At 60.6% G+C, this 16,655-nt stretch overlaps 1 protein-coding gene across 3 annotated transcripts; it reads left to right on the forward strand.

Annotated features, from left to right (window-relative positions):
* The first annotated feature begins 1,347 nt into the window (after positions 1-1,347).
* Positions 1,348-15,819, forward strand: SLC17A9 (solute carrier family 17 member 9). Of its 3 annotated transcripts, none has more exons than XR_013158042.1 (13): positions 1,348-1,657; positions 5,692-5,889; positions 6,479-6,618; positions 9,303-9,402; positions 10,340-10,470; positions 10,945-11,041; positions 11,187-11,283; positions 11,732-11,819; positions 13,112-13,178; positions 13,450-13,565; positions 13,851-13,906; positions 14,029-14,058; positions 14,754-14,849. XR_013158042.1 is itself a non-coding variant. In XM_077117419.1 (13 exons), the coding sequence occupies exons 1-13, from the start codon at positions 1,599-1,601 to the stop codon at positions 14,915-14,917; spliced, it is 1,311 nt and encodes a 436-aa protein (XP_076973534.1). In that variant the 5' UTR covers positions 1,350-1,598; the 3' UTR covers positions 14,918-15,819. The 3 variants fall into 3 exon arrangements, 2 of the variants coding, with proteins under 2 accessions (XP_076973534.1, XP_076973544.1); XM_077117419.1 differs by having other exon boundaries at positions 1,350-1,657; positions 13,112-13,146; positions 14,754-15,819; XM_077117429.1 differs by lacking the exon at positions 1,348-1,657 and adding an exon at positions 2,758-3,061 and having other exon boundaries at positions 13,112-13,146; positions 14,754-15,819.
* Positions 15,820-16,655: the final 836 nt, after the last annotated feature.

Consider the following 16,655-nt stretch of genomic DNA (forward strand, 5'->3'; position numbering starts at 1 on the left):
TTGATAGCAATAACCACTTCCAAACTTTTCTTGGCTTTGGGTGAGGACAGTGGGGACTAAGCCCCCAACTTTGTGTACTGAACAGCAGATGTGGGTGGGCCCTGGCACGGCACATGGGTGTGTGTGTGTAGTGCCTCTCCGTGCAGGCACCATCCCGGTGCTGCATTCTCTGGAGAAGAGCCCAGGGAGACTCCTGCTTAGAAGGCATTCAGTGCAGTTGGGAAGAAGTAAGCATTGAACACAAGACTATGCCCTGGGGGTAAATAGGGCTCAAGTGGGACCAAGGTGTGGGGGACCTACCTCAGACAGGATGTCTGGGAAAGCCTCCAAGGAGCTGTTGTTCAGGCTAACCAAATAAAGAGATCAGGAGCAGAAAGTGCAAAGTCCCTGGGGTGGATTTGGCTGTTGCACAGAGCAGGCTGTGGGGGTGTGGGAAGGCAGGTGTCCCAGCATAGAGAGCGAGTTTTGGTTTTGTTCTACGTACAGTGAGAAGCCTCTGGAAGGATTCTAGTGTGTTGGGATGTGGCCGACTGGTGTTTGGGTAGACCCCCAGCTTCTGCATGGAGGATGGGTTGAAGTGGTCAGAATGAAGAGAACAGGGGTGTGAGGCTGCTGCAGCCCCCCATGTGAGGACTCAGTGAGGCTGCAGGGTGAGATGGGGCCCCACGTCAGCTGGCTAGCACTGGTAGCACTCTCCCATGCCAGCTGTGTCCTTGCCATGGTGCTGCAACGCGCATACTGATGCTGCGACGCTGGCTCTGAGAGGGTTTCTTCAAGTGGGATGTGGTGCACCTGAGGGAAAGGATGTGGGCTCAGGGCCCCCCAGCACAGGCCTGGTGGGGATGGATGCCAGAACACCTTTGAATGATTGGGCTCAGGCCTCATGGGGCCTGGTGAGTGACACTGACCAGCGGCTGAATCACCCCAGTCCCTCAGCCGCCTTGGCTAGGGGCGGGGCTGGGCACCCCTATTGAGAAGTGGCTCCCCTGGCACCCTCCTGCAGCTTGGCACAGGGTCAGGCTTTAACCCTGACTCATTTGGTCTGTGGTTAGAACCGTCGGAGGTAGGGTCCCGGATCCCCCGTTTCACAGGTAGGCTACAGCTGCAGCCGCGGTTGTGCTGCTGGGAGGTGTGTGCCAGGGTTCCCGCCGCTGCCTGGCCTGTGTGCTGCTGGAGGCCCCGCCGGCCGCGGACCTGCTGTGAGAGGGGCCAGGACGTTGGCTGCGGTGGCCTCCCAGGATCCGCCTTGGGCTCGTGGGTTGTGGTGAGTTCTGCGCTGCCGCCAGGCGCAGGAGTCGTTTGTGGGGGCGTTGGCTGTGTGCGGCGGGTGGGCGCGGGCGCCGATTCGGAGGCGCAGGAGGGACGCTCCCGGCAGAGAGGAGGCACCAGGGGCGGGGACCTGGGTGGTGCAACCCCGCCCGCCGCGGTGGCAGTCCGGGGGCGTCGCGTCCTGGGAGCGCCGGACGGAAGCTCTGCTGGGACTGACACGTGGACTTGGGCGGAGGCGGCCCGGGGCGGGCAGGGCTAGCGCCCGCGGGGAAGCACGCACCGGCCCCCGGGACACCCCGCCTTGTCAGACAGTGCTGCCGCCGCGCCCGATGCAGCCGCCCCCGGACGAGGCCCGCAGGGACACGGCCCAAGACGCCCAATGGTCAAGGTAGGGGTTGGCGAGCAAGGGCAGGGGGCTGCCAGGTTGGAGCTGGCGAGTGTCCCTACAGGAGGTGCCGGTCTCCGGGATGGCCCCGCTGGCCCGGCAAGGTCCTGCGAAGGGGTTCCCCTGCACTCTGCCTGGGGGCGGGGAGGAAGGAGGAGACAGGTACCCAAAACTGCTGGTGGGACCTTCCTTCCTTCCCAGTCCCGAGCCCTGGGAGGAGTCCTGAGCACTGAGCCCTTCTCAGAAGACGGGCATCCTTGAAGCCTGGCACTGTCCTGAGTAGTGGTTCTGAGGTCAGGAACCCTCACAGGCTTCACTGTGTCCCGAGACTGCCCCTTTATGGGGGCTAAGGAGCCCTGCCAGTCACCCTATACCTTATGGCCCCCCAACAGAAGCAGAGGGTGCTGGTCAGGAGGCAGCCCTGCAGCTAAAGGCCATATACCAGCACCGATGACAGGGACCTCATCCCTCCCTGCCCTGTGGGCCTGTCGGAGGGTCAAGCTGGGCAGGTCACGGACCACCACCATGTCCATTGGTGGTGGTTTCCACTGCCCCGTGTTGGGGCTGCTGGAGACCACCAGAAAAGGGGTGCGGTTGGGTGGGGTGGTGGCAGCTCACAATGGGCCAGCGGGGGAGAGGCCTGGAAGGGGCCACTGACCCCAGGAGACCCCTGTCCCCAACCCAGGGCTTGGCTCTTGTTCTGGTCCTGGGGCTGAGGGCCCTCCCCCTGCAGACAATGCCGCCTTCCCTGGGAGCCCCCGCCAGCCAGTAGCCCTGGGATCCCCTTTCTCCCACACCATGCAGGGGCCAGGGAGCGCGCCGCCTGCAGGCATGGTGTCAGGGAGGGGGCCTGTTTTCCTGAAGGTGATAAGGGTTGGTCCCATCTGATTTCAGGAGCCAGATACAGGCAGAGCTGGAGGGAAGATGGGGAGAGAAGCTGCAGGTCAAAGAAGCCTTCCGAGGCCAAGAAGCCCCTGGGAAAAGCACATGCAGGGGGGGAGGTGCAGAGACAACACAAAACCCTAACCAAACCCTGGCGGGGTTCCCTGCCATTAGAGGGTACCCATTAGAGGGTGGAGGGCTGCACTTCCGGCTGTGCCAGCTAGGCCATGGGGGTGGGGGGAGGTGGCAGGGGGCGGGCCTGCCTCTCCTCTCACTTCCTCCTACTGGCCACCTGCTCCTCCACGTTTGCTCTCCTTTATGGAGGGGTGTCTGCCCGGCTGCGCCTCTCATGGGTGCGGCCTGTCAGGGTGCGGGGTTTACGGGGCACACTCCCCAAAGTGCTCTCAGTCAACATGGAGTGCTTTGCAGTCGTCCCCTCGGGCACCTTCCCTCCCAGCAGGGCAGCCACCTCGGGTCTTGACAGCTCAGCTGATCTGCATGGGATCTGCCTCGCCGTGGGTGCAGGTATTTAGTGTACATGGGATCCTGAGAAGTGCCACCTGCCGACTCCCATGCTCTGCTGAGCCCTTTATGGGACGGTGGTGGCTTCCCCCCCCCCCCCCAGAGCAGCCCCTCTCACCACCCCCTCCCAGGACGGGCCAGTGGGGACTCTCACATTGTAGCTTTCTGCCCAGTGCCGCTGGCACATCTCACTTTTCTGAATTGTGGGCTGTGTGACAAAGTGCCTCTCTCTGGGGGCCTCTGTGGGGAGCAGCAGCTTTGGGGGTACCAGAGCTCCCTGGAAGAGCTGACCGGCACTGAGCACAAGGTGCCTCTTGTGGGGGCCCCTGGGGGCCTCTACAGGGAGCAGTAGCCTTGGGGGTACCAGAGCTCCCTGGGAGAGCTGACAGGCACTGAGCATGCCACAGAGTGGGTAAAGAAGTTTTTTGGGCGATGCCATTTCCTTTTCTAGCCAGTCAGCAGGAGCAGAGACTGGTTAGCTGGCCTTGGCCTGGCCGCCCCTCTCCAGTCAGGCCCAGAGCCTGTGTCTCCAAGATCTGTGGGAGGCCTGCCCATTGTCAGCCTAGGGACAGGCAGGGATGGGCCGTGGGGCCTTCCCCCTGGGCCCCAGCAGTGTTTCCCACCCCAGTGCCTGGGGCCCCCATGAGGCTGGGGACCTGCAAGCCGAAGGGTGGGGCTGCAGCCCACCTTCCACCCCATGCCTCCAGGCACGTGACAGAAGGGCCCGGATCGGGGCACAGCCACGGTTCACGGGGCACGTCCAACTTAGCTTGTCTCTGCCCGTGACGTGCTAGGACAGAGGCCTCTCCATCAGGGTCCCCACAGCCCAGCCCCTGGGCAGCATGTACCCTCCCTGAGGACTGGCCAACACCCCAGGACCCCCGCATCTCCTAGCCCAGCCCCTCCCAGGAGGGGTACCCCTATCCAGGGTATCACCTGCCCTCTGCCCTGCTCTCTGAAAGCACTCCTTGAGTCCCCCACCCCCACCCCATCATTGCCAGGCTTTGCTTTCCTGGCCACGAACCCTGTTGCTTTCTTGAGAGAACTTAAGGTTTGTCCACCCGGGCCCTGGCCTGTCATCCTTGACCTTTGTGTTTCCAAAGCCCTCCCCTCCCACTCGTCCCCCCCACCCTCCAGCCTCCTTCTTCCTCCCTCCTCACTTGCTCACGAGGGCCTGGCATCCCCTGCCCCCCTTTAATCTGTTCCTGCCCTGGGCAGTTGGGGCCGTGGAGAGGGTGGACACAGGGGCCACCCTGAGGTGGGGGTGCAGGCTTCTCGCGGACCCCCCTCCTAAGACATCCCCCTCCCTCATAGGGAGGTCATGAGGTCATAAGGGGCACCCCTCCACCTTCCCTACTGCAGACCCCCTGTGCGGCCACGTGCCAGCTGCCCTGCAGGGAGCCTCCTTCCTCCACCTGCCCCCCGCGAGCTTGAGGCTCAGTTCTTGCCCCTTTTCCTGTGCACTTGGTCTAGAGCGGTTTGTTTTTTGCTAATTGTGAGAGTGCCATCCTCCCGCACCGCCCCTCAACTCCTGGCCCCCACCTAGACATCCCATCCATACTCACAGGCCCCTGGTTCCCTTCGCACCTTTCTCTGTCCCAGGCCATGGGCTGGGGGAGCCTGGCAGGTGGGGGTGGACGCCTCTCTCCGAAAGTTTCCTCAGTGAGACGGGGTGACCCTAGGGGTGGCTGAGCAAGTGTCTCATTTACAAGACAAACTCACCAGTGAAAACCAGGATACCCCTTGGCCCGCATGTCCTGGCCTCTCACCCCTGCAGCCCTGCTCATGGCTGGGCCTGGGATCCGGGTGTTCTCCACCCTATGGCTGTCACCTGAGCCCCCGGCTGGACCAGCCTCTCCTCTCTGCCCCACCTGCTCCTGGGGAAAGGGCTCCCACACCTCTGGGGCACCTGCCAAGACAACACAGAAATCTGGGCATCTTGCTGATACCCATATGCTAGGGCCACAGGTGCTGCATCACGCCCTGGGGACTCCTCCCCTCCCCACCCGCTCGCACCCTCCATGCTCAGCCACAGGCCCCTCACACTGCACTCCCGGGGCAGCCTGACCCATGGGGCTGTTTGGTTGGGGAGAGGGTTTGGGCTGCCTCTGCCCCCAGGGTCTGCTCCCAGCCAGCCCTCAGCAGTGTTTGTGAATGAATGAAGGAAGAAAGGAAGGACGATGCGAACAGCGAGTGTGCGCTGGGGCCGAGGAGCGGGTAAAGGCACAGCCCATGCCTGGACCAGGGCAGCCACTTCCAGATGGACTGGCCATCCTCCCTCGTAGGCCCCTTTGCTGCCCCTCACTGTCCGCCACAGTGGGTTTCTGGCTGTCAGCTCCTGGTCCAGGGGTCATGAGATGGTGGGCCCAGGACGCTCTCGGGCTGAGCTTGGCTCTGGGTCCTAGTGGCAGCTCTGGGTCCCTCTGGCTGTGTCTCGGGTGCTGAGGTTTGTTTGCCTGTCCTGCTGCCCCACCCCCCAACGGACCTCTAGGCTGTCCCAGACCCTTGGCTGTTTGCACGGCATGGCCATTTAGGGTGTCAGTGGCCCTTCCGGGAGCCACCATGAACATGTCCCGCCTGAGCCTGGCTGCCTGCCAAGAGGCTGGGCACTGACCGGCCCCTCCCACCCCCAGGCCCGAGTGCCACGCATGGACAGGGACGCTGCTGCTGGGCACCTGCCTGCTGTACTGTGCGCGTGTCAGCATGCCCATCTGCGCTGTTGCCATGAGCCAGGACTTCGGCTGGAGCAAGCAGGAGGCAGGCATCGTGCTGAGCAGCTTCTTCTGGGGCTACTGCCTGACTCAGGTCCTGGGTGGTCACCTCGGGGATAGGTAATGCCCCCACTCACCTCTCCTACTGCCCAGGCTCTGGGAGAGGCTTCCCTGGGGGGTCTCTGGGTGGGTCAGGGAGTGGGGGTGGAGGAGGATGGGGAGGATGGGGAATGGGGATGGGGAAAATGGAGAATGGGGAAAATGGGGGATGGGAGTGGGGAGAATGGGGATGGGGAGGGGGTGGAGAATGGGGGCAGAGAGGATGCAGAACAGGAGGAAGTGGCTCCCAGGGGACTGTTGGTAAATAACTTTGGGGAGAGGCCCTGCCCAAAGGGAGCCCTGGGGCTGCACAGGAGAGGCCCTTGTGGGCAGAAAGGCTGAAGAGTTGTGCCTACAGTGCCTTCGGGTGCCAACAGCCCTGCCACCCAGCATCGTGGTGCTAGGTGAGACAGCCCCAGGGGTTCTGGAAACCCAGATGGACAGAGACCTGGCCCAATCCTGCTCTTTCACCTCTCAGCGCCTTCCCCATAGAGCACTGGGAGCACCCACCTTGGAGGGGAGGGCTGGTGCAGACCCCCTGGATCCTCTGGTCTTGCCCTTGAGGCCTACCAGCCTGGCCTCCATAGCACCCCCCTTGTCACTCCCCCAGGATTGGGGGTGAGAAGGTCATCCTGCTGTCGGCCTCTGCCTGGGGCTTCATCACGGCCGCCACCCCGCTGCTCTCCCACCTGGGCAGTGCCCACTTGCTCTTCATGACTATCTCACGGGTCCTCACAGGCCTGCTCCAAGGTAAGGGCTTCGGGCAGCTTCCCTCAGCTGCTCACACTTCCCTCTGGTGCCAGATTTTGCGTGCATGTGTGTGCATGTATTCACTGCAAGTGGGCTTATGTGCACATGGGCTCCCACATGTATGTGCATGCATGTGAATATGTACATGTGCATGTGTATATGTGCACACCTGTTACTGCAGTGGACATATGTGTGCAGGTGTACATGTGTGTGTATGTCCCTGAGCATGTGTATATACCTGCACCTGCAGTGTGTGTGGGGTATGTCTGCGTGTCCCTTAGCCTCTGGAGGGGTGTAGGGGGCCAGGTGAGCCTGTAAGTGACTTACCTCCTGGAACCTGCTGTGTCATGGACGTGCTGGCTTGGGGAATGGCACATGGCCACCAAGGTCACTGCTTCCAATGCATCTGTGTCACTCCATGCTCAGATGGGCACTCGGGCAGCTTTGTGTTGTCAGGAGGATGGAGTCCCCTGGACTAGCCTGCAGTGGTTCCCAATGTTAGTGTCTGACCTACAAGGAGGCCCGGCCCAACCCTAGTACCCACTTGGCCGCCCCAGTGCCCCACTCACCCTGGCCCCTGACTTCCCTGCAGCCTCTCACATCTTCCTGCTGCTCTTTCTGCTTCTGGGCTGCACCCAGAGCCAGCTGCAGGTCAGGCGGTGGGTTCTATGAGTGTATGACTATGTGCGAGATAATGGTGTGAGTGTGTGAAAGCATGAATGGTGTGTGAGGTGTGAATGTGAGGTGTGTGTAAGAGGTGTGAGTGAGTGTGCACAGCTCTGTGCAATTATGTCACGTGAGGGTCGTGTAGCCACCACGGCTTCAGGATATAGAACTCAAAGAAGGTTTCTTTTAACCTATAGGCGCTTACTCACTTGTGCCTCTTTATGAAAGCAATGGACATGCACTGTAGAAGTTTTAGACAGAAAATTCTAAAGCAAAACAAAGTAAAAACTGGCCATTGCCCCGTCTCCAGCACTTCCCCACTGCGAGCTGCCTCTGGATGGCCAGACACAGACAGGGGGACTTTTGTCTCAGCTTTGGTTAAAAAACACTGGTATTTCTTATAATTACAAAAAAATATCAGGTGCATGGGTAGTTCAGTGGTTAGAATGCCTGCCTTTCATGCGGGAGACCCAGGTTTGATTCCTGGACAATGCACCCCCCCCAAAAATATATATATATGTGTGTATCTAGTGATTGTGGAAAAGTAGAAACCAGCTCTCATGAAAAAGGAGGAGATGTACTCGGTTGGAACCCCTTCCCCGAGGCAACCTTGTGCATGCCAGGGCCCGCTTGCATACCCTCCGAGTGCCTTCTCCGTCGCCTTGGTGGCTCGCACACCCAAACAACACTGTTCTATGGCCTGTGGCCCAGAGAGGGGCCCATGGAGACCTCCCCTGGTCAGCACCCCACTCCCCAAGAGAAGCCCTGTCCTCCTACCCCTCCTTTTTAAGTTCCTAAAATCAGTCTCTCAGCCTCCTGGGACTGCAGAGTTTATCTTGAGCAAAGACATTATCATGCTAATAAACAACCTGTGATGAAAAATGACTCAATCTGGCAAACATTTCTGCATGTGTGGCTATAACGTATGGTAATAATGATGTAGAGCGCAGACAACGCCCTGTAGATAGTGAACCTGCAGTGAAGAGGGACAAGTATGGCCGTGATGATTCTAGGCAACTCAGTGGATGCTGCAGCCCCAGGTGGATGTGCTCACACAGCCCCTTCAGGCAGAAGCTTTAGAACCCTCTAGAATGGAAGAGACATGGTTCCTGGCTGCCAGCTGCCTGGTGTCCAACTCATTGAGGCCCAGGACATGCTCAGTCCATGTGGGTTGTAACCTTTCTGAAGCTGCTATAGAACCCTGTGTCCGAAAGAAATTCTATGAGACTCTTGGTGCACAAAACAGACAGAGACAGAGCTGCCCAGGGAAAAATTTGCATATATCTGCATATGCGTGTGTGTGCACATACATGTGTGCGTTGTGTGTGTTTCCGTGTGACCGTAATGCATGTAGCAGTGCAAAGGCTCAGGGGAACACAGCCAGGAAGCTGATATGTGAGTGTGCTGTGTTATATATGTGAAGTGTATTGTGTGTGTGCATGTGTGTGTCAGTGCAAGGGAGACATAGAGTCCTGGTGTGTTGGTTGGTAGGTGTGTGTTCATGTGTATTCATATGCTTGGGTGTTCATGTGCACGTGTTTGTGTGTGAGTTTGCATGTGTGTTCATATGTGTATTGCTTGACCACATGTGCACGCACACGTTTGTATGTGTGCATGTGTGTACACATGCACATGTGTGTTCATGTGTGCCACGTGTGTACATGTTGTGTCTATGTGTGTGTGCATGGGCATGTGAGTGAGGGCCATGGAGCCCCACCTTGAGCCCCTGTGGTGGGGGCAGGAGACCCTGCTTAGGGTGGTGTCCTTCTTGCAGCTCCTTCTGGCCATCGCGCCTCAGCCAGTGTCCCCCCAGGTGGAGCCCGTTCCTTCCCATGCAGCGCTTAACGCCCGGCCCTGCTCGCCCCTTTAGGCTAAGGGAGCATAAACAACAAATGGGTCTTCCAAGTTCAGGACAGACACGGATCATTCTCCTTGTCATCCTGGGTTATGGCCCTTTCTGGTTGACCCTCACTGGGCCCTAAGCCTGCTCCCAGCCTCACATTCTCCATTGGTTCCAGGAGTCTACTTCCCGGCCCTGACCAGCCTGCTGTCGCAGAAGGTCCGGGAGGGCGAGCGAGCCTTCACCTATAGCACCGTGGGGGCTGGCTCCCAGTTTGGGTGAGTTGCGGCCACGGGCAGGGGCTGCCACCGTCCAGGGCACACTGTGGGCTCTGACCACCTGGCTGGGGCTTGGGAGGCACCCGCTGCTACCCAAGGTCTGAGAAGAGCTTTCTCTCTGTGCCTCCTACTGCCTTTCCCGTGCTGCCGGCTATGACTCAGGCTCTGGACACATGGGGTGCTGACCGGAGAGCCAGGGGTGCTGTGCCTCTCGCCTTCCTGCTCCTGGCCTCTGTGGGGTCTGCGGACACTGAGCTGGACAGGGCGGGGTGGGCTGCAGGTGCTGGGGGCTATTGCCTGTCTATGGGGCTTGACGCATGCCTGCAACACAGAAACCTTTGCCCCTCAACCCCTGTCCTGCACAGAGGCCTGAGGAGGGAGCTGGGCAGCCGGGTGGCCAGGTGGGATAGGTGCCCCTGAGGGTGTGCCCCCCAAGGGTGCACCTGGGATACTGGGAGCCACAGGGACATCTGAGTGGGGGGCTGCAGGTGGGCCGGCTGTGCTTTTGTGTTTAAGCTCGTTTTGGAATTTTGAGCTCTATAACGCATGATCCTAAAGTTCACTTCAGCATGTCCCTGGTCACCATTTTCTGCATGTTCGCTGCCTTGTGTAGTTTGAAGGACACCCTACCACCACCACCACCCTGCCCCCACGACTGTAGGCCATTGCTTCCAGATCTGAAGGTCTGGAAGCAAGAAAAGCAAAACAAGGCAGGTCCCACAGCAGCCTGCCCTGCGCCAGGTCACGTGTGTGCTGCAAGTCCCTGTCCTGCAGTGTCCAAAGAGGCAGCCCTGGGCCTCCTTTCCCACAACTGTGTCCAGCAGTGACAGACGCTCTCAGAGTGCCGCTCAACGCTCCCCCTCCCCAAGCCACGTCCTGTAGGTGCATCCCGGGAGGACATGTGGCCCAAGGCCATAGACTCTCCCTGTGCCTCCAGCACGCTGCTGACGGGGGGCGTGGGCTCTCTGCTCCTGGACCGCTACGGCTGGCAGAGCGTCTTCTACTTCTCCGGCGGCCTCACATTGCTCTGGGCCTACTATGTGTACATGTACCTGCTGAATGAGAAAGGTAAGGGGGGTGGGGGGCTGTCAAGGTGCAGGGTGGGTCCAGGGGGGCAGGGCCTGCCACAGGCACCCTCCCCCCACCCCCATAGTAGCCCTTGAACCTCTGCATAGCAGCCTCATCTCGGCAGGCCTGGGAGGTTTTGCTGTGGCAACAATCCTCTAGCCTAGAGCCTTAGGAAAAGATGCCAGAGTGCCGAACTTGCCCAGTAGAGCCACAAAATTCCATCCACAAAGTTCCATTTGAGATGAGCAGACACCCGGGACCCTGGCAGCAGAAGCAGTCTGTGCCTGCAGGAAGGGGGCTGGGCGGGGTCCAGGTCCAGCACCCCCAGCTCTGGAAGGGCTGTAGGGAACACTGGCTGGACCACACCTTTGGAACTGGGTTTTCAGGGAACCCGAGTCAGGGACCCCATGAGGCTGGCCCCAGCACTATGTGCCCTGGGCCCTGGCCTGAGTGGCCATCACTCTGCTCCTTCAGCACTGCTAATGGCCCTGAGCGTCCTGGCTCAAGGCCTGCCCATGTCCAGACACAGGAAGGTTCCCTGGAGACAGCTCTTCCGGAAGGCCTCAGTCTGGTGAGTGGGGACCGGTGCTGTCAGCTGGGACACATGGGGACAGTGACGGTGGGGGTTTTGAGTCTGCGGACTGCACACAGGGGTCCTCCTCGCTGAGCCCCCCTGGGCCCCCGGCCGCTGAAGACCCGGCCACGCCCTCCCACAGGGCTGTCGTCTTCTCCCAGCTTTCTTCCGCCTGCTCCTTCTTCATCCTCCTGTCCTGGCTGCCCACTTTCTTCCAGGAGACCTTCCCCAGCTCCAAGGTGGGTTGCCCGTCCTGGGAACCTGTGGGGAAGGGAGGCCTATGCTGCCCGCAGAGCCCCCTCAGCCCCACAGAGTCCTGGCAGAGCCCTGGGGGACCCCCACCCTCACCGCCCCAAAGACTCCCACCGTCAGCCCCCACGGAGCCCCAACCTCAGCCTGCACAGACCCCCACCCTCAGTCCCCATAGAGCCCTACCCTGGGGCCTGGCATCCGGCCTGTCAATGGCTGTCCCTGAGGTGGGCTGGGGCAGGAGCTGTGATATGGAGTCGCCTGCTGGTGGACACAGCTCACTATGGGGCACCTGCCCTTGCTCTGAACTGGCCTCCAGAGCTTCATATTTGCAGGGACTTGGGGCAGGTCTGGGGGTAGAAGGCATAGCCTGGACCCTGTGTTTGGGCTGGGGCAGTGTGTGGGGTTGGCCTCTCTTAGGCTGTGCTGTCCCCGCAGGGTTGGGTCTTCAACGTGGTCCCCTGGCTGGTGGCAATTCCTGCCAGTGTGCTCAGTGGATTCTTCTCTGACCACCTCATCAACCAGGGTGAGAACTGGGGGTGGCAGGGGGCCCTGAGCCAAGCCCTCGGTATGCCTGACTTTTGAAGGGTTCAGGAGAGACCCATCAAGGGGCCGTGGAGCCCGGCGCTGGTTGTAGCTCAGATGGAGTTTTAGTTTGCCAAGCTGCCAGAATGAAATATGCCAGAAATGGGTTGGCTTTTATTAAGGGATTTATTGAGCTAGGAGTTTGTAGATCTAAGGCCATAGAGATGTCCAAGCTAAGGCATCCAGGGAAAATATACCTTGACTCTAGGAAGGCCGAAGGCTGATGGGTCTGGAACACCTGTGTCAGCTGGGAAGGCACGTGGCTGGTATCTGCTGGTCCTTTAGCTTCTGGTTTCAAACAGCTTTCCCAGGGGTGTTTTATTTCTGCATCTCTACAGTGTGGGTTGGCTCTGAGCTCTTTCCAAAATGGTTCCCTCTTAAAGGGCTCCTGTAAGTGGATTATAACCCACCTTGAATGGGTGGAGACATCTCCATGGAAACCACCTAATCAAAGGTCCCGTCCACAATTGGGTGGGTCACATATCCATGGAAACAACTTAATCAAAAAGATCCCGCCCCGTAATATTGAATCAGGATTGAGGAACATGTCTTTTCTGGGGTACATAACAGTTTCAATCCAGCACAGATGGCACCCCCCCCAACCTTAGTGTGGGGTAAGATCCCGTGCTGGCTGGGGCTGTGGACCCTCTGCGGGGAGGCAAGACCTTGTGTGGGGTCCCAGGCATAGGTGTTTGCCCTTTGACCTTCCAGGGAGCCCTGTCTTTGTCTCATTTTGCTTCAAGCCTGCAGTGGGCGGAGCCCCCGGTGGTGGGAGAGTGGGGGTGGGGCCATGTCCGCTGACCTCTGGGAACACTGTCCTCGCAACACCTTGCAGACTCGCACACGCTCTCACACTCAATGTGCACGCTGACACTCCATCTGGAAGAATTAGCGTTTCCCTGATTCCAAAAGCAAGACATGCTCACTGGGGCAAATGGAGCATCTGCAGCGGCCAAGCATGCACATTGGCGTGGCTGTGTATGCATTGTCTGAGCGTCCCTTTCCCGGCCCATGCCCAGAGCACACATCCGAACCTCCCCACACCCCACATCCTGCGGACATGCATGTACATGCTTGCACACACATGTGCATACGCTTTCACCATGGCCCAGGAAACCTACCTGAGTTCTGGGGTCCATCCCCATGCCTCACCCTGAAGCTGGGTGAGCACCGGCCCCTTCCCACCACATCGCTGGTGGCTAAGGGAGCCCCTCCTTGTTTGCCCACCCCCAGGTTACAGAACCATCGTCGTGCGCAAGTTCATGCAGGTAGGAGCAGCGCCTCCTGGGGCCTGTGGCGTGTGAGTCCCAAGTCACCAGTTTCTGGGACCGGGCAGAAGTGAGGCCTCCCTGAGAGGAGGACACCGGCCTGGGCTGGCCTGAGCCTTCCCAAGGCTGGCCCACGCCCTCAGGCCTCGAGCACCACTGTCTGCCTGAGTCCACTCTGTGCCCGGGGCCTCTCTCAGGCCGCTGAGGAGGGTGCCCTCGTGTCAGGAGGAGGGGCCCCTCGCTCAGGGCGCCAGGGTGGGGCCCCAGTGTCCCCGCAGCAGGCTTTGCCTTGCCCTCCTGCAGGTCATGGGGCTCGGCCTTTCTGGCGTGTTCGCTCTGTGTCTGGGCCATACCTCAAGCTTCTGCCAGTCCATGGTCTTCGCGTCTGCCTCCATCGGACTGCAGACCTTCAACCACAGGTGGGACTGGGTGGCAGGGCAGAACTGGCTCCTCCCACCTGCTGTGTTGCAGTCCCCCGTGGAAGCGCGGTGCACAGGGGTCCCCTGTCCCTCACTGGGGCCTTTCCACCACCCTCCGTCTCCTCAACGAGGGCATTTAATTAGAGGGGTCTCATTCAGGGTTTTCCATACGAGCGAGCGCCCAGCTTGGGTTGTTTGTGTTGGCGCCGGCTGCTGCAAGGGGTGCATGTGGGTGCTGGTCCTTGGGCGCTCCGCGGCCAGCCACCGCTTCCCGTGTCCCCACAGTGGCATTTCTGTGAACATCCAGGACTTGGCCCCCTCCTGCGCTGGCTTCCTGTTTGGTGAGAACACCCCCAGCCCGGGAAGCTGCGCAGAAGCTGCCCAGCCTGGGCTCACCCGGGGGGCGGTCTGGGCACAGATGGGCCTCTTTTGCCAGTCTGGACTCACTCTGGCCTGTTCACAGGTGTGGCCAATACAGCTGGGGCCTTGGCAGGTAAGAGCTGGCACTGGGGGTACCAGGCGCCCATTCTTGGGGGCTCCTGGGGGATCCAAGCCCAGGGTGCCAGGGGGGGACACGTGCCATGTGCCTGGGATGCCAGGAGTGATCTATGCCTGGGATACCAGGGGTGACCCAAGTCCGGGATACCTGAGGGGGACCCATGCCTGGGGTGCCAGGGGGTGACCTATGTCCAGGGTGCTAGGAGGGACCCATGCTGGCCTCCTCCATGCCTGTGGGTTCCCGGGGAGCCCACATCCACCACGAAAGCAGCCCAGATGGAGATGAGCCAGTGTGAGGGACACAGTTCCCAAGCTGGCCCTGGTGGAGGCCAGCTGCCTTCCCGCAGGCTTCACCACTATTTGACCAAGACTTGCAGATGTGGGCAAGGGACCCGGGGCTGATCCCCCCAACTCCTGTAGTCCAGGCCCCTGGTGGGGTCGGTTGCCCTTGGCTGCCCTGAGAGAGACACGGGCTTGTGCAGAGGGACCCAGGCCAGCTGGCCAGCTGCTGGACGGCTGAGTTGTTGCCACCCTAGACACCCTGGTGCCCCTGGCTGCTCCTCAGGTGCCAGGCAGGATCTCCCCTGGGCTCTGCCCTTGAAAGTCCCAGGGCCCGGGGCTCCTCTGGAGAGGGTCAAGCCAGCCCGGAATCGCGAACCTGCCTCACCAGGCCCTGTCTCTTGGGTGCAGGAGTGGTGGGCGTCTGCCTGGGTGGCTACCTGATCGAGACCACCGGCTCCTGGGCCTCCCTCTTCCACCTGGTGGCTGTGGTCAGCAGTCTGGGGCTATGCACCTTCCTGCTCTTTGGACAAGCCCAGAGGGTGGACCTGAGCCCCGCTCACGAGGACCTCTAGTGCCCCCCTACCCCGCGCAGACCCTGTGGCCTTGGAGGCTGGGGGTTAGGGGCACCAGCCGACTCTCTCCTGACCCAGACATGTGAATGGAGAAGGGGGTCCGCACAAGCCCAATAGGGGGAAGGCGGGGTGCAAGTACCCCCCAACCAGTGCTGGCCTCCATGCCAAAGGCCTCCCACTGAGCCTCAGTTTCCCTTCCAGCCTTCCACACTGACCCACGTAGAGCCTGGCACGGATTCCCCAGGCTCCCCAAGGTCTCTGCACTTGGTTTCCCAAGCCCTGCACCTCAGACATTTGGGAGTGGGAGGTTCTTTGGGTGTGGGTGTCCTGGGCACTTGGTTGTTGAGCAGGGTCCCTGGCCTCCCCCGCACCAGGGTGACAACCACAAATGTCTCCAGACGCTGCCGTGTGTGCCGACTAGCATTGCCTCCGGGGTGAGCCCCTGCTCAGGCAGGGCCTTTGGGACGCCAGTGCTTCTGCGGCCCCCACCCCCCAGATGGAGCCCAGTTCTAGGAGGCCTTGCCTGCCTTGGCGCCCCCAGCCGTGGCTTCAACTACGCATCCTAGGAATGCAGCCAAGGGTCCGCAGAAGCCACTGTCAGGCGCCCACCCTCCCCTTGGGTGCTGCATCCACCCACTGCTGAGTAGGCGCTGCCCGGGACCCCCGCGGTAGAACCCTGCAGGCAAGGGCTCCTCTCAGAGCTGTGGGGGCCCCACAGCCAGTTGACCCCCCCCTTTCAGGACCGGCCTCCACCTCCTCTTTGTAAGCTGAGCCGTTGGCCTCATGTGACGTGGAAACGCACAGATGTACACATAGGAAAAGATGTGAAAAAAAGTGAAAAGTCACAACAAAGCCTTATCTAAATGACAACTTTGGGGAAAAAAGAAATAACTTTTTTCAAATATTCTGTTAATCCATGGCTAACTGAAGTATTTGCACGCTTGAAAAAGGGGAGTCCCTCTGGGGCCTACTGGGTGTCTGGCGCTATGAGCCCAGAGAAGGGCTGCAGGGCCACCCTGGCATGTGCTTTCTGCCCCAGGCCTTGCAGCAGTGCTGGGCGCCCGGCCCAGGACCACCCTGACCCCTCACAGGACCTGCCAGGAGGCACCCCGAGTTGCTGGGTGCTGCCCCCAACTCTCTAAGGCCCCATCCCCTGGATGACAGTGGCAGGGGGTCCAGCCCTTTCCAGGACCCACGGGGCGTCTATTATCTGGGGTTCCGGGCAGTGCCTGCTGGGCCCACATGGTCCCACCCCCTTGGCCCAGCTCCAAGAGCTTGAGGCCCAGCGCATCCCGGAGCCCGGGGGTCCTGGTGCAGTCAGTGGAATTCTCCTTGGGGGGCGGGCTGGGTGCTTACTCACCCACTCGCTCACTTCCTCACTCGCATGCCCCCCCTCCTTGTGCTGACCACAGCAGCCCCTGCCCCAGGGGGTGCCGCGGGCCTGGCAGTCTGGGGGTACCAGTACTCACCCAGTCCAGATCTGGTCCAGGCGAGGACAGCACAAGAACGAGGGCTGGGTTGGGACAGCCTCTCTGAAGGGTGGAGGCACAGAATGGCAGGGCCCAGCATGGGGAGGGCTGGAAGGGGCAGCCTAGGGGTTGGGGAGTGAGGCCTGGGACGGGGTAGCCACGGGGAGACCCATTTGCAGGGCCCAGGGCAACCAGAGAGGGGTGAGGAGTTGAGGGGGGCTGGGGAAGGGTGTGGGATGTGTTCTGGGAGCAGCGGGGAGCTATGGAGG

Source organism: Tamandua tetradactyla, chromosome 1 (assembly GCF_023851605.1).
Source record: "Tamandua tetradactyla isolate mTamTet1 chromosome 1, mTamTet1.pri, whole genome shotgun sequence".
NCBI lineage: Eukaryota > Metazoa > Chordata > Mammalia > Pilosa > Myrmecophagidae > Tamandua > Tamandua tetradactyla.

Coding starts and splice junctions, on each gene's coding strand:
- SLC17A9 (XM_077117419.1), top strand. CDS start 1,599: ATGCAGCCGCCCCCGGACGAGGCCCGCAGGGACACGGCCCAAGACGCC. Junction 11,820..13,111: donor TGACCACCTCATCAACCAGG/GTGAGAACTGGG, acceptor GCCCACCCCCAG/GTTACAGAACCATCGTCGTG. Junction 13,907..14,028: donor CTGCGCTGGCTTCCTGTTTG/GTGAGAACACCC, acceptor GCCTGTTCACAG/GTGTGGCCAATACAGCTGGG.